At 33.6% G+C, this 25,999-nt stretch overlaps 1 protein-coding gene across 1 annotated transcript in view; it reads left to right on the top strand.

Annotated features, from left to right (window-relative positions):
• LOC126969134 (whirlin) overlaps window positions 1–25,999 on the top strand; it is a 177,486-nt gene that overhangs the window by 97,687 nt on the left and 53,800 nt on the right. Inside the window, exon 13 of the mRNA XM_050814445.1 lies at window positions 14,172–14,270. Coding sequence (XP_050670402.1) covers window positions 14,172–14,270 — 99 coding nt within the window. The remainder of the gene's footprint in view (window positions 1–14,171; window positions 14,271–25,999) is intronic.

Here is a 25,999-nt window from a genome sequence, read left to right as displayed (position 1 = left end):
AGTTTTATAACGATTCAAATGACATAAGTTTTATACACAGCTCCCATAAAAATCCTTAAAGATATATTCATTTTAATTCCACTCTTTGCTATCATCCGAAACCACCCAGATTTAGCCTCACAAATGTGCCTATTTTCACAAAATGACCCCACAGTTGAGATGAGATATTGTGATATTAATAAGTTCTACATTAGTTAAGATAGGCATATTCAAATAGTAATCTTAAAGCATGATAATATAATAAAAGGACTATAATGTAGTAACAACAATTACTAAATGAAAATTTCCATATCTCGAACAGGCAATGTTTCATGACTTGCGAAAACGTAAGAAAAATTGTTTGCAAAACAAGAATAGCTTGTGAAGGTCTTCCGTATTTTTTCCTGCCAATATGACGTCAACGGTGAAAGCTCTGGCCTAAATGAGAACCACGTTGATATATCATAAAGATAAAGCCTCTTTTCCCATAAGACCTTAATGTGAGAGCGTGCTTATTTCGGGTACTTTAGATTGTCTGAATAAAAGCTTTCGTTTATGTACATGATTTAATGAAATGAAAGAAACGATATACTCGTATATACATACCGATGTGCATTTTTATATTATCGATAGCTTAAATCGCTATTCGATAATTATTGTTTACATAGGGATGTGCAATTTTACTATCGATAGCTTACAACGCTATTTAATTGTATAAATAATAAATATTATGCGTTGAAAAAGTAACTCAAAGCATTTAAAAATAGTAATTGTGTGATTTTATTAAGCCACGATTCAAGTGAGACAATAACAAGGAAAAACGAAATAATTATTATATTATAACAAATTCCGTAATTAAAAAAAAAACGATTTAAAATCTTGCTAAGATTTTTTTTATATTATGTATTTGTTTAGGTGAAGGGAAGCGCACCAGCTAGTCTTATAAAAAATATTTAAAATTGGTAATTTAAATGTCAATTTTTTTTTTCATAAAATTCCTTCTTTTCTGTTGTGTAGGTTCATGTTAAAATGTAAATGGTGGGTTATAAAAAATATATTAGAAAGTCACAAAAGTTTACGTCTGTCTTCAGGACACCCGTCAGAAGTGATAGCTTAAACTAATCTAAATTGAACTATTTCGATATTATAGAAATTGTTTAACTTGAGAAAAGCCTAGGTAATTACACAAATTTTATGTATATTAATATGATGATATTAGGAAAGGTTATTTATAAATAAAATCCTTTTACACAAATAAAATTTGAAAAACAACTTTTATATGAACGATAACTCGAACCCACGACCTCCGGCGTTCCGTGCCGGTGCTCTAACCAACTGAGCTAACCATTTGAGTGACGTATCGCTATGAAATCTTGTATGCTTTGTTCAACTCTCAGGATGTGGCTTCATCTATAGGATCTACTTTACAGTTGATAACGCTCTTGTAAATCTAAACAATTTGTTAAACAAATTAAAAAAAAATATTCAAAGTCAAAGTCAAAAAAATCTTTAATCACTGTAAAACTTTAAAAGTTATTTAGTTCAAGACAGGATGAAGTACATAAGTTACAATAGCATTCAAATGAGTATAATAATATTATTATATTATTCATTATATATATATATATATATATATATATATATATATATATATTATTCATTATATATATTTATATATATATATATATAATGAATATTATAATAGGTAATACTTCAATATGATTTGGGAGTTTCTTATAAAATATAACACAATCCACTTTGAACGATTTAGCAATTTTACGGAGCCTAGTAGTTGGAATTGCGAGTTTATGTTTGTTTCGAGTATTGACAATAGTGTCAAAGAAAAAAATACATAAGACTATTTTTTTATATATAGCGAAGGGAAGGTGACTGGGCTCACCATGAGAAAGAAACACTCCATGGTTGATACTCTTTACCAGGCTAAATTGCCCAACCACTGTTGATATAATTAAAAAAAAAACAAAATCCGAGGAGGTACGCAAAACAAAGGCTATATTTTATCCCGAAAATTTTATGAGTTCCCTAGCGCACGTATAACCCCGAATTGAATAAGAACAGTCATAACATAACAGCACACTAAATTAAAATGACAAGACTTTCATGTCTGTAAACAGTCCCATGGGGTAAATGACATTTTCAACCTTTCATTTTAAGTAGCTTTTGTATACAACTGACAACTACATAGGGCGGGAATACTGTATAGGTACATAATGTAATAGGTTGTTTACTCGGTGAATGAAGCTTGGTGCCGCCGGGCACGCCAACGATAGCGTCACTCGCCAGCAAATTGTATACGGCAGTACAAAGTTCGCCGTCAGAACCGACAGACGGTATGTCGCGGCGTCGGAGACGAGTTGTCGCCTTTTGCGAATATATGCCAATGGATCTCAAGGCCATGGCTAAGGTATTCCCTGTGCATGTTAAAGACCTTTGAATAGATTCACTTTTCTAACCGACTTCAAAAAAGGAGGAGGTTCTCAATTCGACGGTATTTTTTACTTTGGTTGCTGTTCGACTGGGTGATCCGATTTCGATGATTCTTTTTTTATTTGAAAGCTGGTGTCTACCGTGTAGTATATATAATAATATTAACTACATTATATTTTCGCAATAATTTGATTGACTTTTAGAGAGTCTACTAAATTTTACTTAGGAGAACTCTAAAAACAAGTAGATTATTAAGCTGTAGAATAATATTCAATTATTTTTTATACTGTATATAATATCGTTTTGCCATAGTTTTTTTTGAAGTCGGTTGTTATTTTTTATGCGTATATCCCTACTATGGTTGCCAACCATACCATATAATAGAGTATCCTACTATTATTTCAAAATTATAATATAGTAAGTGAAACTATAAGATTTTATCAGCATTATAGAGTACATATTTTCTGTGATTAAAAAAGTGGAATATTGAGCACAATACTGCAAGTATCGGTCTGGTAAAAACAGAGTTAATGGTGTTTTGTAACTCTAAATTAAATTTTTATGATCGTTACGTTGTGTTCCTTAAAAACAAAAAATAAAATGCTCAATGCAGTAAAAAAATATTTATATAAATTATTTAAATTATTTAAAATTAATTCTCTGTCTACTATATTGTTTTGGGTTTTTTATACAAAAATACTATATTCGGTGTTGCAAAAGAGTGTGGGCGGCGGTGATCACTTAACACCAGGTGACCCCGTACGCTCGATTGTCCTCCCATTCCATAAAAAAAAATTTTTAGAGATCTCTTGTCAGATTTTTTAAAACTTTTTTATAAATTGTTTTTCATCAAGAACTGAATAATATCACAGCAGTAATAGAATCTTACGTAAGTATGTGTTATTGAAGATGGTTATATAAATATACCCAATTAGAGAAAACCAAATTAAATTTATACGTTTAATATTAATTTCATTATGAATAAAAATATGCAACTAAAATTTAAATACTTAATTGAAGCTAAGAGTTCATTAATTAACTCCGTCACCGCGGATGCAGGCTTTGTTGACATTTCAGCGATATTTTTTTAAAATAGAATTTATTTCGATGCGGTGTTTAATTATTTTTGAATGACTATATTTAGATTTTTAGGGCCGGACTGGCTTAATTATAAATATGGACGGTTAATACCATACCATAGAATCGAGCTTTTTTGTTTTTTTTTTTTTTTTTTGGAGAGGAGGAAATAGTTATTTGTTCGACAAGTGAGCAAAGTTATTTTTTGCTGCGAGTGCTGCCTTTTAATCACGAATTGGCGAAGTAGTCTAGAATTGATTCACAAGCGTAGCGAGTGATTCTAATATAGATTACTGAGGTAGTGAGTGATTTAAAGGCACGAGTAAAGAATATTTGCCCTCGTGTGAAACATACAACTTTTCACCTCGACTAGCGAGAAAAGTGTTATAGGTTATATAGTAAGGGAAACAATTAAGATAATATTTAACAATGTTTATTATAAATATCATTTTTTAACGCGGAGTAATTCCCGGATGTATGGTCACGTGGGTTCATAATTTAAATCACTTTGCTTCATTCTCGCAGCAAAAAGCGTTTTTGCTACGAGTTTTCACGTAGCAATAGCGCCCTTTTCGTGCTGGAGAGGTGAAAATACATTTACGTATTGAAGACCCCGAAACGGGGCCCATATGTCGGACTCGGGTGTAAACTTCCCCTACCGACTAAAAACCTCCTCTGTGCTGACAGCCCTAAAGGCTTTTACAGCGGAGCCGGGTGAGGGCCTTGAAGGCCGGAAATGTAGCTCACAGGCGCGGGGCGTCTCGGAAGGAGACTCGAACCTTGGACCGCCTGGTCACTAGGTTGGATGGAGAGATCACTAACGATCTAATATAATCTAGGAGTGGAATCTTGTATTATATTATATTTAGAAATAAATTCGACATTTGACTTACGTATTTGAAAATAATTTAGATTTAGTAATTAGGCAGATTGAAACTAAATAATTTAATAATTTTGACTTAAGAAGATTCCTTCTCCCTCACGTACCGCCTCTTCCGCCTCCACACCGCTTTCCTTTTTCCCCTTGTGTCACTATTTTCACTGTTGCTATTACAAACATTTCAACTGGTGCATCTCAACGATTAAATTATTGATATTGTCATAGCATTATGGTACATATACCATCATATGTTTTTTTTTTTAAATTTCGTAACATTATTATACTGTCATATCGTAAAATAAAATGTATAATTAAATAGCCTGAGGGCGTATCTATTCCCAATCTGTGGTATCATTAACAAAATCATTTCTGTTATAGTACACAAACGTTTTTAAACAATTCTTCTGAATTTCGTAACAGATTTGTTTTGTACATTTTCTGGAACTATGTTGTAAAAGCATGTATACATCAACCAATAAAAGACTTACTAATTCGACATAACCGTACATAAACTTGTTCGGCCTTACGAAACTTGTTATCTAAACCAAAGACGATGTAAATACTACGTAATAAGAGGCGGACTTTTTACTTTGGCAGCTAAGTAAAAATTGAAATTTAGTCTAGTATGAAACGTGCAGTCATTTGACATAAGTTTGAAATAGTAGTAATTACAGTATCGCAATTGGCGAAGAAGTATAATCCGGCTAAATTTGAAAGCGAACAGTTGCATAAAATGTAGTCGATTTCGGCTATCTCCGTTTTTTACAAGATTATGGCCGTCATCTGTCAATCTATCAATGACTGCACGTTTCATACAATCGATTGAATCACATTTTTCTTGGACAATTTCGCTAGGCTGATTTTATGAGCTATCATTTAAAATATTTAAAACAACACATCTACTTTTTGCAACCTTGTAAACATTGATGTTATGCTTTGCGTGCTCACTTTAATCAAGTAAATACTAGAAGACAGTTATTTATGGCTGCCATAAAGTCTCATACACTTGTACCTACAAGAACAAGCTCATATTTAACATACTAATAGTATAAAGAGGAAAGATTTAATTTGTTGGTTTTTTTTTACTCGACCAATTTTAAAAATTCTTTTACTATTTAATTTTATTTTATTTATTTTTATTTATTTATTTCTTATTAACAAATTACATATTATAGGTAACACAATTATTGTACATACATAAACTCATTTGAGTTTTACCGTGTACATAAGACATATAATATTATTTAAATTTAAAGTTTAATACTTAATTAACTACTTAAATTAAATTACTTTTTTTTAAAGAAAAATGAAACAACTTAAAACTACATACACATATTAATTACTTATACAGAAAAAAAAAACAAAACAAAGGCATAAACATTTAGGTGCTAAGAATAATGCTGTATGCTATAATTGCTGTATACCTAGTAACAGGGGCTATTTTATTAAATATTTAAAAAAATATTATATTTTCGTGCGCTGTGAAAACTACTATTACTCATGTTTGCTCGCAAAAGTTCGCAATGATGTATGCCTAACAATTATAGTTTTTGTACATCTTAATATATATATTTCTTTTGTGCGTCTGTTGTGACTGAACTCCTCCTAAACGGCTGGACCGATTTTAATGAAACTTTCTGTGTGTCTTCAGGTGGATTCGAGAATGGTTTAGATTCACAATAATTGAACTACTGATTTTGAATATTGTTTTGTTTGTTCCAGTGAATTTAAGATTGGTGTGTGTCTTCAGGTGAATTCGAGAATGATTTAGATTCACAATTGAACTACCTCCTAAACGGCTGGACCGAAATTGATGATTTTTTTTGTGTGTTCCAGTGAATTTGAGATTGGTCCATATAATATAATTCTCCTGCTCATGTGTATGTTAATGAACTCCTTCTAACGGCCGGACCGTTTTTTTTAATTTAAGACGTGTGTACAGGACAACGTCTGTCGGGGCCACTAGTCTTAATATATATATTTCTTTTGTGCGTCTGTTGTGACTGAACTCCTCCTAAACGGCTGGACCGATTTTAATGAAACTTTCTGTGTGTCTTCAGGTGGATTCGAGAATGGTTTAGATTCACAATAATTGAACTACCGATTTTGAATATTGTTTTTTTTGTTCCAGTGAATTTGAGATTGGTGTGTGTCTTTAAGTGGATTCGAGGATGGTTAAGATTCACAATTGAACTACCTCCTAAACGGCTGGATCAATTTTGATGATTTTTTTGTGTGTTCCAGTGAATTTGATATTGGTTTAGATTTTTAATTCCGTCCATATAATATAATTCTCCTGCTCATGTGTCTGTTAGTGAACTCCTCCTAACGGCTGGACCGATTTTTCAAATTTAAGACGTGTGTACAGGACAACGTCTGTCCGGTCCTCTAGTATACATAGATATACAATAACATAGCTAATATTGCACAGCACTTGATGAACTTAATGAAGCTGTATTAGTTCCTAAAGGGGCTTTGACATGGGAAGAAGAACTGACAATAATAACCTCCCAGCCCGTCTTTTAAATTATATCATATTTAACTAAACAAAAATCATGCATTATTATCCTCTATATAATCTACAATACTATAGTAATAGTACAGGATCCCTGGTACACTTCTCATCATTAATTACTAACAAGCTGATTTTTCGTGAGTAGCTTCCTTTTGACTAGACGTTCAACTTTTTTCCTTACAGTAATGTTGGTAAATGGTTGCTATCGGCGCAAATACTACAACACGAATTGAAAACACGTGCACGTGCACCGAGCGTCATAAATACGGCCGCATTTCAAAACACGTGCATTAGCACGTGCGCCGGGTCCTATAAATACAGCCGCACGGTCGACACTTGGGTCAGTCGTGCTCGGGCTGTCGTACGGTACGGACCGCTCTGGGACGTCGTAACACTGCCCGTTGAATAAACGAAAGTAATAAAATACCTACTCGTGTAGTTTTCTTTAGAAGAAACAATGAGTGATCTTCAGCAAGATAGCAATTGTGATGTCAACAATAATGACGTCACACCTTTTAAAAACAGAACAGAGGTTCTTTCCTCATAGCTTATTAGCGGTTAGTAATAATTTTTCATTACCTTATTTATGATACATGTTGCCGAGGGGGAACTGTCTGATAAAACTTTATATTTTGTAGGACAAATATGTTTTCACGTTATTTAGATAATAATTTCGATAATTAACAAAGAAAAATTCGGTCGGTAATAAATTTTAAAAATTTGTCAAATCTACATATTTTATCCTTGCTACCGCTATTAAGCTACCATTTACCAACATTACTTTAAGGAAAAAAGTTGGGCATCTAGTCAAAAGGAAGCTTTTCAAGGAAAATCAGCTTGTTAGTAATAAATGATGAAAACTGTACCAGGGATCCTGTACTATAAGCCTTCATTGTCAAAGAAGCTTTAATAGCATTTTTAAATTTGTTCTCATTGAGTCCGAGATAGTATACTGTCTTTTATTTTATTGTAAAATTTAAAGAGCCCTTAAGAGGATTAATGTGGAAAATAAAAAATTGTAATATCGTTTGATATAATGTCAATCATATAGTTGAGCGCGCGGCACTGAGAAATCGCGCATTATAATATGGTGAATTATTTTGTAAATTGTTTGTTTAGAAGTTATAACAATTTCCTTTAAATACTGCTGATTAGTGTATAGAAAAATTAATTCCCTATTCAATTTCGTAAGTTTAATTCCAAAATAATTATCTAGTATGGTGCTAGCTCGACATAAAACATTAAAATATTGTCACATTCAGAATTAATTTTTACAATGAAACTAGCTGACCCAGCAAACGTTGTATTGCCGATATTAAAATCGCGATACAGAAGTAACTGTTGATGGGTGAAAATTTTAAGTTGCATATTTTTTTTAACGCTGACTCATATTCAAATAAATAAAAAAAAATGTCAAAAAATAAAAAAAATAAAAATTCGTGTGGACCACCGTCGTGTCCGATTCTCAGACCTACCCAATATGCACTCAAAATTTCATGAGAATCGGTCAAGCCGTTTCGGAGGAGTTCATAGTTTAACACCATGACACGAGAATTTTATATATTAGATGTACTGTATATTAAAAAAAAATGCTTCAGTGTTGAGCGCATTTTGTCTAGTTTAGAAAAAAATATAATAATATACATAAAATATTGTCCTATAGACTCCTCTCCTCCTCTTAACCCTCGCTAACCTTCTTTAAAAAAAAAAACTTCTTCTTTAAAACTTATTTATTTTATTTTTCAACATTTATTTCTGGAAACATCGACTAAACTTTAGTAAGTAGTAAACGTTAGTAAGTCTTGTTGGGCGATGTAGATATGTTTCTACAACAAGATCCCAGAAAATGTTTCAAGCAAATGTATTTCGAAATTCAAAAAATTGTTTAACAACGTTTGTGTGATAAAGGTTACTATAACATAAATGACTTTCTTAATGATACCGATTGGAACAAATTTTCTTGTACTATATTATATTGTAACGATTTTTTATAAAAAAAAAGACACCCGCTAAGATTCTTGGGCACGTTCTTCTCAGGTCTGAGGCATATTTTTTTCGAATCGTTGGTAGTTTTCGATGTTCATTAAGTGTTTTTAAATCCAATTTTGAATAAAAATATTTGAATTGACATTGGGTCCTAAAGTATGTAAGTATAATGTTCCCTACGTTCAATGTGAAAAATTGATATTTTTTTAAATACAATTTTTTTTCCTCATAGATAGAATACTATATATCTTACCTTCGAGAAAAGTGCGACAACTATGCCGTTTAATTTTTTAATTTTAAATTTAATTTAATTACTCCATTAGCCCCTTAACAGTAGCCACATTTTTTTCGTTGACGGCAGTTGAAGGCCGCCCTTCACGAAATTCGTCAAGTAAAGAAACCCGACCTCTCTCAAATTCAGCAAACCATCGCCTTACGGTGTTCAAGCAAGGTGCTTCTCTCCCAAAAGCATTTTGAAGACAAGCGGCACAGTCTTGCGGAGAGAGAGAACTTTTAAAATCATAAAAAATCATCGCTCTAAAATATTTTCGACTTAATTCCATTTTCGTTGCGTACGTAGAACTATGATGTGTGATAAAAAACAATTGAAAAATGATTTCCCGCCAATTGTATTTTTTTATAACTAAGAAGGTTGCAACGCTTCAAAAAATATAACATTCGAAATTCAAATAGTTCCGATTAGCTAGAAGTGCAGAACTTTTGGTGTGCCCCATGTATAATAAATTAATAATGATACGATACGAAAACTCAAATACATAATATACAATTCAATACTTGTGATATATGATTCTAGGTATTTCTTTATTCTCGATTAAAATATCATTCGAAACACGCTTCGACATCGATATAAAACTAGAACCCATTCTGTGAACTGCAAATATGAATACAGAATACCTACTATCCGCTTGAATAGGGTCGACAAGCTCTCGCTTTCCCGCCTAACCTTATTTGTGACAAAGTAACTTATGTTTTCATACAAAAAGATTTATTCTCACATTATTCAGTAGAACTGTTGGACTTAAGTTATATTTCCGACAATTTCTAGAAGTTAGCGATAAATCTTTGTGAGCTTTTAACTTTTAGATCAAACTCAATTTCTTAAGTTATTCATTATTAATACCTTTTAAGTTATTATCATTAACTCAAATACAAGTGTGTAGGTACATGAGTAATGTACGTACGCAACAATTTATTCTTCTTTGGCGTAATAAAAACAAAAATCCTTAAAAAAATTAATTCCTCGTACTATTTTACGTTTGTAGAATTATAACAAACTAGCTGACCCGGCAAACGTTGTTTTGCCATATAAATTGTATTGATCTTGTGCTTGCTAGTTGATAAGAGATGGCGCTAGTTGTATTCATTAGTAACAATCCTACTTCTTAAAAGAAAAATATAAAAAAATTGTATAATTCACACTATAGTTTTATAAATTATAGCCTATTTGTTATTATGGTGTGTAAGCTATATTATTGTATAGTTTCATCAAAATCTATTCAGTGGATTTTGTGTTAAAGAAGTTCAAACATACATCCAGACATACAAACTTTCACATTTATAATATTAGTAGGATTATTATAAAACAATATTGTTATAAAGAAGGTATCAAATAAACCCGAAAACATATATATACCGCATAATTCAGATAACGTGTAACAATTAGAGAGATTTTTTTATTAAAACTTGTGGGTAAGTGTATAAATTGAAATTTATTTATTTCTCGTCCATTGGTTGTGGTTCAGTAGACATATAAGTTATAACATGCTTGGTAGCTGAAGTATGATACAAAATATGGTCTATTGACCAGCTAACGTCGGGGTGTCGGATTTGCGTGACGGTGTGCACGCGCACAATGATATTCAACCTCTTTTAATACAAAAATATTATTGCACACGTATTGTAAAAAATCTTGAAAATCTGATAATTTTTCCCTAACGCGGCAAAAGAAGAATTACTTTAAACATTCACATTGGAAAAAACTGATCTATAATAAGAAATGGCGATATAACTTACTGGACACTCTCTTGAGTCAATATTTAGATACGTACAGTTTCAACATTTTATAAATAATGTAAAATACAATCTATGTAAAGTGATGCATCAACACACTTAAACGCGTAAGCTTACAAATAAAATATTTAATTACAATACTTATTGAGTACATACAGTACATAGAAAGAACAATTCACATGCACTATAAATATTAATGTTTTTTTTTCAAAAAGTTTTCGTTTGACTTATTATACTTTGAACTTGTCGAATTAAGACTCTCCAACGGAATCAATGATGTGTTACAAAAAGGTTTTATTTTACCTTGATTCAAATAATATTATATATTCAAAAAGACACGTTAAAAACTTTTTTGAAAATTTTGTTATTTGTTTTATTGTTAAATATCCTTCCATCATTGAGAAGAATCGGCAAGAAACAATTAAAGGTTCTATGCAAGCGTTCTGATGGAATGACCCTGACGGCTTAGGCACGGGGAAATGCTTCAGCTGGACGCAACTTGCGTCGACACTCTGGCTTCCTCTCATATCCAAGTTGTGTTAATATTATTAAAAAAATATTGTGATAATACCTATGGTTCTTCGAAACTTTTAATACATATAGGGAATAGTAGTAATATAATAATAAATAATAATAAACTTTATTTCACAAAAACAGAGGCTCACAACACTTAAATATATATGTACTACGTCTTAAAAATTAACTTATCTTAAACAAAATACAGTGTTGAATTGAAACTCTGATACCCATGATAAGATCTAACTTGTGTTATGGGTTTCAGTGTTTGCGTAAATCAATTTATATTGGTTTAAGATAATAATAACATTAAAATGAAGAAACGCGTATTATATTATACGTATAATATAGAGGGCGTAACGTAGCCATTTTGTTTAACACTTCTGTTTTTATTGTATAAAACGTGTCAAGTACCACCTAATCTACGTTAATGTGTACAATGTTAACGCCTAACATTTTATTGGCACAAACCCAAGTTGTGCCGTTTTGCCGACTCCGTTGTACAAGTATCATCAGATGATAAAAAGCGCAGCGCCATCTATATTATGTCTCTGGAAACGAGTTGGCGAAATGATAAGACACGTCTCGTTGTCTCAATATGACTCCATATTTATTCAGATATTTCAATTAGCTCGGAGAAATGCATAATTATGATTTAAACCAACGTAATCTGAAAGTTATTTACGATTTAATAATCTAAATCTAAAGTTATTTGAAATGTCCAAGTAGAAGTTTTTTGAATATAAAAATCACATGATAGATATAATATAATATGAAAAACTGCCTATTTATGTGCGAAAGGGTAGAGATAGGATTTAAACGTTAGGTACCTGTTTATTTAATTCTGATTCCGGGTCGCAAATTCGATCTCACATAGAGGACTGTTGTCACCACTAGGCGGGCGTTCCGTAGGAATAGCGGCTCAAATCATCGATAATCAAGCCATTTTCGATCGGATTGATTCTTTGCCGTAGCGTATTTATCACGGGGAGTGTTTAGAGGTGTTGTTCAGCTTGATACCAGCAGCTGAATTCAGCTACATTACGTCAAAATGCGAAAATCCACCCGCACCATTTTGGCGTCTGGTTTGCTATAACCGCGCGTTTTTCGAGAAACTTCCAGCACAGCCATGTTGTCGCATCAATTACCGGCAGCAGTTTTTCCGAAACGATGTGAATTTGGGACCTGTAATCCTTAAAGGCCGGCAATGCATCTCTTGGACCACTGGTGTTGCAGATGTCCATGGACGGTAGCCTCACCACTCCCCATCACGTGAGCCTCTTGCTTGCCTGGCCCCTCTTAAATAATAATCAAAGTGCTAGGCCGTAGAGGAGCATGGTTTCAAAACCTTTAGAACATTATATGATCAGTTTGTTATTTTTAAGTCACATCCCTAATTTCTGGGATTAATTTATATCAACTAAGAGACATCTTAAGTCAATTTTCTTATATGCAATTATTGGGGTTGAGCAGGTACTGTAAAGTACATCCTGTAAATGGAGTCGCAACCTGAGAGTTAAACAAGCTTACCAAAATATAAGAGCGATGTTTCACTCGGATGGTTGGCTCAGTTGCTAAGAGCGCTCGAACGGAACCCGAGAGGTGTGGGTTCGAGTCCCGCATCATTCATAAATTTTGGTATAAATTTAAGTTGTACATTAAATGATACTGTTCGTGCCTCATTGGCGTCCCAAGCGATACTCTGACGCGTTCCAACGGCGCATAGTTTCGCCCAACGCCCTTCTCGACACCTGTAGGTGGAAGTTACATAAATAGTTCTTTAATGTGACAATAGTACAGACACTTGATCAGGTATTTTTATTGAGGCGTCTTCTTGAATACGGACCTTAGTCTCAATATTATTTATAACCGAATTATTTATTAGTACCATCGCCAAATTCATGACCCACTTTTGTGATAATTCCATTAAAATCATACAAACAGGTATATATTTGCACGAAGAAGATTGTATGACAATTGGTGGACTGATAGTATCTAATAAACTGATAACAGTTAGAGTGCTTTCGCACTAGGTCCAATCAGGAGGTCTATTACCACAATCGACAGCCGAAGTTTCGGTCCGAAACGAACGAACGACGAATCCTATTGCGAAAGTACTTCGGTTCTTTCATTTCGGAACCATATACAAAAGTGAATTTGGGAATAAGGTAAACGAAAGACAAATTGTGTAATCGCGAACTTCGTTGCGATCTTCTTCGAGGATCCGAAACAGTTTCGTAATAGGAAAATGCACGACCCGTCAACCGAAACGGTTCGTATTTCGATTTTCGTAATAGGGCTCCAGAGACCGATCCTACGAACTATTACTATGGTTGACGGAAAGAAATCGAATGTCGGAAGAACGATCTAATGCGTAAGCTACGTAGACCGTGTTTTCACGGATACAGATCGGACGTAGTGCAAAAGCGCTCTAACTTAGGAAAACAAAATGATAACAGTTACTTATAACATGTATGTTCAAGTGAATTTCGACCTACTACGTTTATTATGACTGTAGGGAAATCACATTAAGTACTCGTGTTTTAATATCAGGCTACAAGTTTTACGATAACCACAAACAAATAAACAGGCAATTCGCAGCAATGTTGTCACTATATAATTGTCTTGTTTCCTTTTTTTTCCTGCTTGCGATGTGCTTTGCATGTACTGTAGTAGATTTAGACAGTTGCGTGAATTTTCAGCTGATGAATTGTTTGTATATATGGTTCGTTGATACAGGAATACGAGGAGGAGGGTCGGTCGAGGCGGCACTCCTCACCATGTAACTCAAGAGAAGGAAGTACCACGGCCTTGCATATGCAGCATTACGATGACACTGTAAGTACTTTATTTTACAACATACTTTGCATTGATTGTACTTTGTATTGATTGAACTTTGTATTAATTGTATTGATTCATCACGATATCTCCGGAACCATTAAGCCCACAGATTTGAAATTTGGTAGAAACATTTCTTTCGTGGAGTAGAGATCAGCTAAGAATGGAATTTGCGAAATTTATTAGTTTCTTTTTATTATGAACAGAACCTACGTCTGTCGTCAGCTAGTAATACGTTTTTTTTCCATCAGTTATACTGCGAAAACTACTAAACCGATCGGAATAATACTTGTACAATAAAATGCAGCGTGTTTCGAAAAATGCTTTAATATATGTTTGTTGGTCTTAACTTATCCGGAACCTATATTTTTTTGAGTTGGAATTTCATTTTTTTTCGAGAGTAAGAATGTCGGGCTCGGGTGTAACACCCCTTACCGACTAAAAACCTCCTATGTGCTGGGCCTTTAGGGCTTGATAGCCCTTTACAGCGAAGCCGAGCGGGGGCCTTGAAGGCCGGAAATGTAGCTAACAGGCGCGGGGCGTCTCGGAAGGAGGCTTGAACCTCGGACCGCCTGCTCACTAGGCTGGAAGGAGAGAAGATCACTAACGATCTAATAAATCTGGGTACTTAAATTATATGGCAAAACAAAGTTTGCCGGGTCAACAGTTGTACTAATTTTATTCGGTAATTACAAAAAGAAAACTCTTAAAAAACTGTGACTTTATTTTTTTCTTCCATCGTAGCCATTCTGTAAGCCACCATTTAGTTTTTAGAATTTGTTCTTATAGCGGCATTTAGCGATACGCATTCGGAAGTCGAAATTTCAGCTGTCTTATATCTTATACGATCTGTTATCTTATATACAGATCGCTGACTGACGAATAGACAGACAGCTTACGGCCGTTCCCAATATTCAGTCTATCTCTACTTGAGATAAAAATCGTAACTATCGATGACTTTTCTTTCCCAAGAGACTTATCGACGGTAACTCACCTTATCCATATATTCATATTCATTTATTTGCTATTAAATAGGGTGGTACAAATTTGGTCTTACAATAGCTTAAAGTATCTCCTATTTAGCCATTACCAATAGCATGCAAACTTGGTCTTGGGCAAAAATTTTTTTACAATATAAATTAATTTATTTTATATAACACAAAACTATAATTTGATATATTACAAAAAAAAAATATTAAAGTCAAGATAAGAATAATCCACTTACAATGCAATGTCAAAATCCTTTACTCTTTGTGGTCAAAAAACTCTTCTATTGAATAAAATGTGTTTTGAAGAAGCCAACTGTGTAAGGATACTTTAAATCTTGAAAAAGGTAACAACTTAAATGAATCAGGGATTTTATTGTAAATTTTCATCCCCGTCCAGATGCAATTTTTCTGAAATAAAGTGCTATTTGAAACGACTCTAGTCACTAACCTATCAGCTTTCTTAAGTATTCTAGTACTGTGGGTCATATGCATTTGCTGTAAGTATAGCACACTGTGATTTTCCTTTACAAATTTTGCCATCTCGTAAATGTCTCATACACGCTGTCTGTCAATGGGACGACGTATAGCTTACCAGCGATAGAAGTTTGTATGGAAATTTCAATTCACGCGTCCCAATATAAGGCGATAAGAATGACTTATCGGGTATATTGGGACAGCTTAAGATTATTGACAGCTAATTACTGACAGTAGAAGGTAGTAATTTATCTCTGTAGATAGTATATTAGGAACGGCCGTTCGTATTATGGGTTTCCAGTTCACTACACTTCTCTGAAAATGTTAGTATTGCAATATGCTATTTTATCGATTGAACAAAATATGACAAAGATCTTATCATCTTATTAAAGAATTCTTTAGTAATATATTTTGACAACCTTATCTATTGGAAGCTACCCAAGAAGTTGGTTGGACGCAAACGTATACAACTGTCGAGTTGTGAATACTTGTTTGGCAGTACAAATCTGTCCAATAAAATTTTATCTACCACAAAAAGGTGAAAACTTAACTTACATATTATGTCGTAGGCATATTGTCAACGCCGTGATATTATAACATACCGGTAGATTGTCGATCGACTTCATTTCTTACAATTTAACGACCTACAGGCCTACCATCAACTTTTAATTAGCGATTAAATTCCGTTGCAGTTCAGTCTAGTTACCTAAACTGAATTGCTAAGATACCATGAAGTGATTATCACTGAATGGCGTTTAAATCGAATATGGAAGAATAAACGAACGAAATTTGTCTGTGGTCCGCGGTGTGAGAAAAATGACGCTGTACAGTCGTATTCTATAGTCTTGTCTCTCTTACTCAAACCATATTTTATCGAAATTACTTGAAATACATTTTAAAATTGCGCTATATAGCGTCAAATTATAAACCATTAAGCCCTTTTTAGTTCTTATTAAATAATAATATATGTCGGAGAATTAGAATATAAAAGTAATATGGCCTGTATGATTATATTCTACTCTGTGTATTGGGCGAACGTCATCTTTCAAAGTGTGTTTGAAGTTGTCACTGTGTACGTCACTGTCGGTGACGTGATTGAAGTTAGTTATTAATTATTATTGTCCATCAGTAGAGCGCTCATTGAGAACTGAGAAGTCGCAGTCCTCTTCAAGCTAGCGCCCGCGCGCGCCGGTTGTGCGCACTGATCGACTTAAAACAACATGGCGGATACCAACACGGTTTTTAGGTTGCCAATTGAATCGCAATAAGAGTTCATGGAAGGCCCGCTGATGCATGTTTTGAACACCGTAACAAAGCGACTATGTGACGTCAAAACCAGAAATAATGTAACCGGGTTTTACGTGTAACACTCTGTATGCGTCATAAATATCACTTCATATTTTTGAATACCAAGCGATGTCACACACAAAAGTTTGTAATAAGGCGCGATACGAGCGAGATGAGATTGACTTCGGAAACATTCATATCCCACACACACATATATAGGTGCTCTGAATATTTTGGCTTCACGCCAGTTGTCTGTAACTTGATTTTGTTTTATGAACACTTTTATGAATTGTTATAACAGACAAGTATGAAGCATAGCGTGTGAATTGATTTCGACGATTTCTTAGTGTCAGCTCAAAACTCGTGTTTACCAAACCGATTCTGCACAGGACTTTTGTGTCAGTAACAATCGTTTTACTTATATATTTTTATATGTTATAATTATTCTTTTTATTTCTACATATTCTTGAATAAAAAAGGGGCTGTGTAATAAATAGTGTAGACACGTAGGTAAGAAGTGAAACTGACAATCAATATAAATAAGTCAATATAGTATCTCCAGTAAAGGAGACCTACATTTCTGGGCCAAAATGTAATAATTTGAGATATGGTTGAAATAAAACTGTCAAATTTTTCTTTTTAAAAATATATAAAATAAGCCTAATTCACAATCTAGAATGCGAGAAATCTTAAAATTAAGTTTTCGGTGTCTTAAAATGGGATATCGATTACTGCAATCGATTATTGTGAATGAGTTTAAACAATTGAACCCAAAACCAGTTGCACCAGATGTTTGATACAATAAAAGTACCCATGTACATTACAATTAACATAATGTCTTTAGTTTATAAAAAAATATCAACATAATATTATAAAGAAATCGATTGAAGAAAAATTCGATTCTGAATCTCGTGCTGTATTTTTAACCTGTGCTGACAGTGATAGCAACAGAACACTTTTTGACTGTTCTAGAATGACCCTTTGCCTGGCCTAATATAAGACGAAAAAAATCAAAAAAAAAAATGTTCTAGAATGTCAATTGTCACTCGGTTCGATTGTCACGCGGTTTGTCGTTTGAGTGTTTCCCGTTGTTATATTGATATTTTCCTCGACCACTGCTTGCTTTCTACGGACTTCTGATATCAGAGCTGATGATATAAGTAATATTGCTTAACTTGTACGAACCTTGCTATCAAACAACAACATAAAATCGCATTTCAAAAATAAACTCTTTAGTACAAGATGTTGTCAATATATAGCATAACCTCACTTTTACAAAACCATCCCCATCCAACCATTCCCATAACTCTGATTTGAGATTGCCAAAATTCCTCAAATTTTAGTGATGCCTTGTCGCCTCCTCGATATAAGCTATTAATTGACACAAATTTCATTCTTTTACATAAAGGCCCAATATATGAAAGAGTATCCGTTATAAATCTATTGAGATTAGCAAGTAGTGAATCTAGTAGGCATTATTTTATACCTATTTTCAATTTCAAGTTCTATATATCCAATATATTTTGCTTTTTTGTGTGAAAATCTTTATGCGGTTCACAGAATACATCTACCTACCAAGTCTCAACAGTATAGTTCTTATAGTTTTGGCAAAAAGTGATTGTGACATACTGACGGCCAGACGGACAGATATGACGAATCTATAAGGTTTCCGTTTTTTGCCATTACTACGGAACCCTAAAATGGTCGAGGAAGGTGATGGCTGGTCTATACGTCATGATCGTGAACGAGCGCTTCTTGTGGTGGGTGGAAAAATCTAACGACATTATGACGTTGTATGTTGATAATATGTTTGCATAATACCTTCATTTAATTTCAGTATGTTTAGATTTATGAATCTATTTTTTTACCATACTTTTTTTAAACTCTGTTAAACGCTGGTAATAGAGCACAAGCACAATATTGTGTGTATTCTTGTATTTCTATACTATTCTAGTTGTTGTATTATAAAATAAATATCTTCTCCCGTCAATATATTAGTTAATACAATCCCATGCATACATACTATATTTTCTCTATAATTACCATACTTATTAAATGGATAAAATAATACAGGGGAGCCAAAAATAATTCTCAAATTAAATCCTCTCGGCTTTACAAATAAGTAAACTTGGTATAAAGTTATACATGAGAATAAACCAAGAACACAACTGTCCATACAAAGTGTGGAGAGTTCTGAAGAGCTGTTTCACCTGATTCCTGCCGCCGGATTCCACCTTCGCACAACAGGACATAAATTAGGATAACATCCCCACCATCTGGATGTGTGGCAGTCCTCCACTGTGTGCTTTCAAGGAGCTTTCTTCCACACACTACAAAGCTGTGGAATGAGCTTCCTTGTGCGGTGTTTCCAGGAAGATACCTTCAAAAATAGCACGTACACCTTCCTTAAAGGCCAGCAACGCTCCTGTGATTCCTCTGGTGTTGCAAGAGAATGTGGGCGGCGGTGATCACTTAACACCAGGTGACCAGTACGCTCGTTTGTCCTCCAAATCAAATCAAATCAAATGAAAAATATTTTATTTCGTAGGTAAATTATATTACACTTGAAATATGTAATTTTTTTATACAGCTCGTTTGGAAGGCAGATTTCCTTAGAGAAGAATGAGCAAGAAACTCTAAGGTTGCTCTATTCAAAACAGAATGGTGTAAGCAGTTGTTATTTTTAATTAAATTTACAAATCATTTCAATTACAATATATGCAAAGTGGTGCAACAAAAATACTCAAACGTCAATTACTAAATGCCTTACAAAAGTAAGTCAAAAATGCATTATGCAAGCATTTTATTAAAATATATATAATAACTTGCATTATAAAAAATATATGTATAATAACTTTAATTTAAAAAAAATATAAAGAAATAAAAAAACATGAACCTTTGCACAGAATGCCGGGTAGATGGGTACCACAACGGCGCCTATTTCTGCCGTGAAGCAGTAATGTGTACACATTACTGTGTTTCGGTCTGAAGGGCGTCGTAGCTAATGATATTACTGGTCAAATGAGACTTAACATCTTATGCCTCAAGGCGACGAGCACAATTGTAGTGCCGGTAAGAATTATTGTATTTTTCAAGAATCCCGAGCACTGCATTGCAATGGGCAGGGCGTATCAATTACCATCAGCTGAACTTCCTGCTCGTCTCGTCCCTTACCGACATAAAAAAAAGATTTCCCAGTGAGAGGATCATCCAGCCACCATATCTCCTCTCCCATAAAAGACATCAATGATATCTTATGAGCACTATGTGACACCTTAATGTATGACAAGCTTTACAAAGTTGAAAGAATTAAAAAACATATACAAATACAATCTTATAATTATTTATATTGAGATTCACTTTCATTACAAATCAATCTACTTAAAACTAATATTTTCTCAGTCTGTATTACAACAAGAAGCCATTGTTTTTACAGTTTTAACGTTCAGGATTATTGTACAAGTTTTGTCGTATCAATAAAGAATACTTTATACATTATGATGCAAACTGAAGAATAACAGCCTTACAAATAAAATTGGTATAACGTTATACCTGAGAATAAACCAAGATATATAAAACGTTGACTATTATATCGCTGACAACACTGTCAAAACAATGTATATATTGTTTTACAACATGATCCCAGAAAATGTTCACAACAAAAGTATTACGTTATTCAAAAGAATTGTTAAAAAAGTTTGTGTGGTAAAGGTTACTAAAACATAAATGACTTTCTCAATGATACCACAGATTGGGAATGGAGTGAACCGCCCTTAGGCTATTAAATAATAAGTTTAATTGTTAACATATGTTTTTGATAAAAAAAAGGCCGCTGAGTTTGTTGCGCCCATTCTTCTCAGGTCTGAGGCATTTTCGTTTTTTAATGGTTAATAAAACTATTTGATTTTGAATTTGAATGATAATTCAGTCAGGCAGCAATTATTTACCTAATCTAATATTATTTACTACTTATTATTATTATTTTACGGTTATAACTATATAGGTACGGTATGGTTTATTTGTAAGGCCGTTAGAGTATTGTACGCCAAATATCTACGCGAAACAGCTGTTTTTCTGCTTACAACTTGCGTTTGATTCGTAATTTGGAGTATTGATCTTATTTTTTTAATTTTTCATATCTTAAACCATTGACCTGTATAAAGATCACTGGACAGGCTGCTCCATATTATGTTTGACAGCAAATTTTTTGTGCCTATTTGCAGCGCAACTTGCGAGCGTCCAGAGAACTAATTTTGATGTTAAAACAAATGCCTGCGAGAGAAGCGTACAGTGCTCTGAAGAATTTATGCATTTTGAATCGATTTCGTTCGTATTTTCCGTGTTATTTATACTTAAATAATCAACGTTATAAATACAGTACACATTTTTTTTTGTAAATAGTTTCCCACCATGTTTGTTTAGCTGAGGTCGTTATCAGTAATTGTAGTACCGCAGACTCTCGCTATGGTCAACAGAGCGAGAATCACGAATGTCAAAGCATTTTGACAGCCGCCAGTCCAGTGGTAAATAGTAGAGATCAGTGGCTAAAACACAATAATACTAGCATCCGTTGTATGACCATCAATTTTCAATATTGGGAACGTTCAGGTATATACTTATAATACCTACATGTTTATTCTTAACATCTATTCTTATGCTACACTTATTAATTAACTTTACGTTCATGTTTTATTATCTTGTTTATATCATTTTAGTCATTTTATGACGAAAACATATGAATTAATTAGAATGAACGAAGATTGAATGCGCTTTAAGTACCATAATAGATGCGGTATATTTATCTCTTCGCCCAAGTATTGCCATAATATTTTCGGACACAATCGGTATTTCAACTACGCTAATTAATTTACATAAGTTGCCGGTAAGATAAGGCGGAGTAGTGATTTTGACAGTAAACATTTTTCAGAATAATTCACTCTGACCCAGGGGCGTGCATAGATTTTATGGTGGTAGGAACTGCAGATCTAACTAGTCATAATTACTCTTATATTTTTAAAACTTAATGTATTTATAAGTTGATAAGGATATGATAAACCCTTATAGCGTTTGTAGCGCAAGGAAAATCTTATGGAGTGGGTCATCTTTAGAAGTTTGGTTATAGAATAATGGAACTTAACAAAATTGATTAGGGCTGGGTTTATTCATTTAGATTCTTAATAATGTAGGCAGTGCCTGATTGCCTATTCGGTATGCACACCCCTGCTCTGAACAATTACGAGAATTTTTCCTTAGCACACGAAGCCGGCTAGATTGTGGGTACCACAACGGTGCCTATTTTTGCCGTAATGTGTAAACATTACTGTGTTTCGGTCTGAAGAGCGCCGTAGCTAGTGAAATTTCTGGGCAAATGAGACTTAACATATGTCTCAAGGTGACGAGCGCAATTATAAAGCCGCTCAGAATTTTTGGGTTATTCAAGAATCCTGAGCAGCACTGCATTGTAATGGGTATCAATTACCATCTGAGCTGAACGTCCTGCTCGTCTCGTCCCTTATTTTCATAAAAAAAATGTAGGAAACTTATATTATCTGGGGCGTGTATTAAAGTCTTAAATCTGCAGTCATAGTTTCTCTTGAAGCGATCTTCTCAGTTCTTCCGTAGCTTTTGCCAAGTCTTTAGAAGCGTGGTGCCTGACTTTGCTGTTTAGGTCTGAATACTCATCAAGGTAGTCTTTTGGTGGTTCTGTGGGATATTTGTTTCCGAACTTCGGTCTAGGGATCTTGACACGTTTAACATCATCTAACCAGCTCTCCATCTTGAATGAGTCCGGAACTGAAACAATGACAAATCTATCATTATTTTTTTTATTGAAAAGGAGGACAAACGAGCGTAGGTGACCCACCTAGTATTAAGTGATCACCGCCGCCTTCTCTTGCAACACCAAGGGAATCACAGGAGCGTTACCGGCGTTCGAGTAAGGTGTACGCGCTTTTTTTCAACGTACCCATGTCTAACGTCCTGGAAACACCGCACTAGGAAGTTCATTCCACAGCTTATGTTTCGAAGTAGGGAAGGAAATATTTTTAAATCTATTGACAAAAAATTGGCTTTACAATCTTGGCATTTTGCTATACAAGTCTAGCTGACCCGACATTGACAGTTGTTCTGTTTAAAATTAAAAAAAACTCTTGCAGGTGGAATTTCGTAAATTCCTTCTTAGCTGACTTTTACTCTGTGAAGGTAATATTCCTACAAAATTTTAAATCTCTACACCTTATGGTTCCGGAGATGTCAAGATGAGTTAATACATAGGTGCAGATCTCTTATATAAATAGCTTTACTAGCTAGCAAATGTCGTATTGCCATATAAGGTAACAAAAGAAATTGAATATTTAAAATTTTTGGGGCATAAAAATAGATGACGACCGATTCTTAGAACTACCAACTACATCGTAGGTACATAAAATTTATCATACTACAATAATTATTATATTCGATTGCCATCTTGCGGATCTGTGAATAATATAAAAATCGCGGTGTAAATTTGAAGTTGTGTGTATTTTTGCTGATTCATAATAAAATAAAAATAAAAAAATTGTACAAAAAAATTAAAAATATATATTTAGGGGTTATCGTCTAGGGGTTTGAAAATAGATGTTGGCCGATTCTCGGACCTAATGAAGATACATATAAAATATCATAAAAATCGGTCAAGATGTTTCGGAGGTATTGGTAAGAAACACCGGACACGAGAATTTTAAATATAAGATTAGGAAACCAAACAGCTTAAAAAACTTAAATAATAGCTGACAAAATTATAAACAGCCAATTATAAGTTTTCACAATGTTTATGTAGGGTTATGAACTCATGAGTGAAAAAGTTGCTGGCTAAGGCGCAATGTTTCTAGATCCAACTATTAATTTTAAATTGCTCCAACTCACCAATAAAACCAAATATGTTTAATAAACAATTCATTACTTTTTGACTATTATTAAGAAATCTATTCTCAGTCAATCATTGACAATTTAACATCTCTTAAGATTGCTGAATATAAAAAGAAATTGTTTAAAATAAAACGTACCTATACCTTATTTCAAAGTGTAATGAAACACTCCAAAGTAAACTTTGCTATCAATATTGCTTAGGCACTTGAGAGATTTCAAATCAATATTAATTTCAAACTATAAATATGTGGAAACTTTTAAATAACTTTCTCTTCTCAAGTAATTAGTAAATCATATTTGTGCTTAAAAGTGTACCAATTGAATAGTTTAATTATTTTATTGGGACACTTTTAAAAACGGTTTATGATTAATCGGATATTTTCCGATTTTTGATACACAATCAATATATCAAAAAGCACCATCTTTGTTTTCTATATAGGTAAATATTATACAAATGATTTGAGTTTTATTTAGTGTAAATTCCGCCAATATTTGTCTTTAAACAATTCGACACGTCTTTCGCCTCTACACGAGGCATCCTCAGGACGTGTTTTCTCGCCAAAATCTGGCACGAGACTGAATCAAATGAGCCGGAAGCCACCCCGATGGGACAATTCGAATTGTCTCATCACCTTTGTTACGTATCTCTTCCGGGGGTAATACGTCACAACAGCCGACCAATCACAGCGCGTCATTTCATGGGACGAGGGTATAAAAGAGTGGCTTCCGGCTCATTTATATAAATATTGTTAAACAATTAATTATAGAGCTAATAATACCTCACTTTATTAATTTTATTATTATAGGTCAATGTAAAATATCCTTAAGTTTAAATACTTTATGAATAAGCTTTAATAAAATATACAATATTTTATCGGTAGTTAACGGCGGCAATATTAATTCTTACTACTAAAATAACACTCAATGTAACATATCCTTAAGTTAAAATACCTTGTAAATACCTCTTATAAAATATTTTATGGGTAGATTACGGTAGCAATAATAATTGTTACTAGTAAAATAACACTCAAACTTAGCAACAACCAACCATCCAAAAAACAATTCGAATGAATTAGACAACTGGATTCTGATGAAATAATCAGTATCACTATGAACAAGAATATGCCTTTAACAATGTTATAAATGGTTAATAGATGAGAAACGAGAAAAAAAAGGTTCAACTGATGGTGGTAACACCAGAGAGAGGCGGAAGAAACAATGTTAACAAAAGCACTTTTGATTTCCACGCATGAACCGCAGTAGACAATATCATGAACTCTGAAAACTAAATCTAAATCGGTTACTCCAAGAGATAGCAATGTCATAGACAGGGTCTTGACATGACATAAATACAATAATATAACATTGGTAATTTGCATGTAGGTTTATAAAACAGTAGACATAAAAAGCGCTTCCATAAGACTGGCAACGCTCTTGTGATTCCTCTGGTGTTGCAAGAGAATGTGGGCGGCAGGTGACCCGTATGCTCGTTTGTCCTCCCTTTCCATAAAAAAAACTTTACGATCTGCAGCTCTCCTATTTATATAAACAGGTCTTTCTAATATGATGCCATCAACAACTAACTAAATATGTTTCACAATGCATGTAATCTAATTATAGCTTGTCAGTTTAAACCTAATTTCGCTGAGGCTAGCTTGATTTATCGACACTTATTGCTAACATGCGCCTTACACTTAACCTAAATGTTGAGAAACTTGCGCAAATATTGTGATGGTCAATTGGTCGCAAACATATTACAAAAGACTGGTTAGAGCTTACGAGTATAGAAAAATAACGTAACGCTATAACCGGCGCTGACGCAGTCGCAGGCGCAACTAACGTTACCACCAATGCCAGGTGAATTGATTTCTACAATAAAATGGCATGCTTTGTAACTGCATTGTTTATGCCGCGATTGTCTCTTTATCTAGGTTAAATGATACAATGAATTAATTGGCAAATCGGCCAATATCGCACTATACGTACGGGAAATTGAAATATGTATATAAATACAGAACCGACAAACACGTCGAAATCGGAGAACCCTATTACGGACTTATCATAGTATTTTCT

The sequence above is a fragment of the Leptidea sinapis genome, chromosome 17, assembly GCF_905404315.1.
Source record: "Leptidea sinapis chromosome 17, ilLepSina1.1, whole genome shotgun sequence".
Classification (NCBI taxonomy): domain Eukaryota; kingdom Metazoa; phylum Arthropoda; class Insecta; order Lepidoptera; family Pieridae; genus Leptidea; species Leptidea sinapis.
Note: the sequence above shows the minus strand (reverse complement) of the source record. Positions and strands in the feature narration are given on the sequence as shown.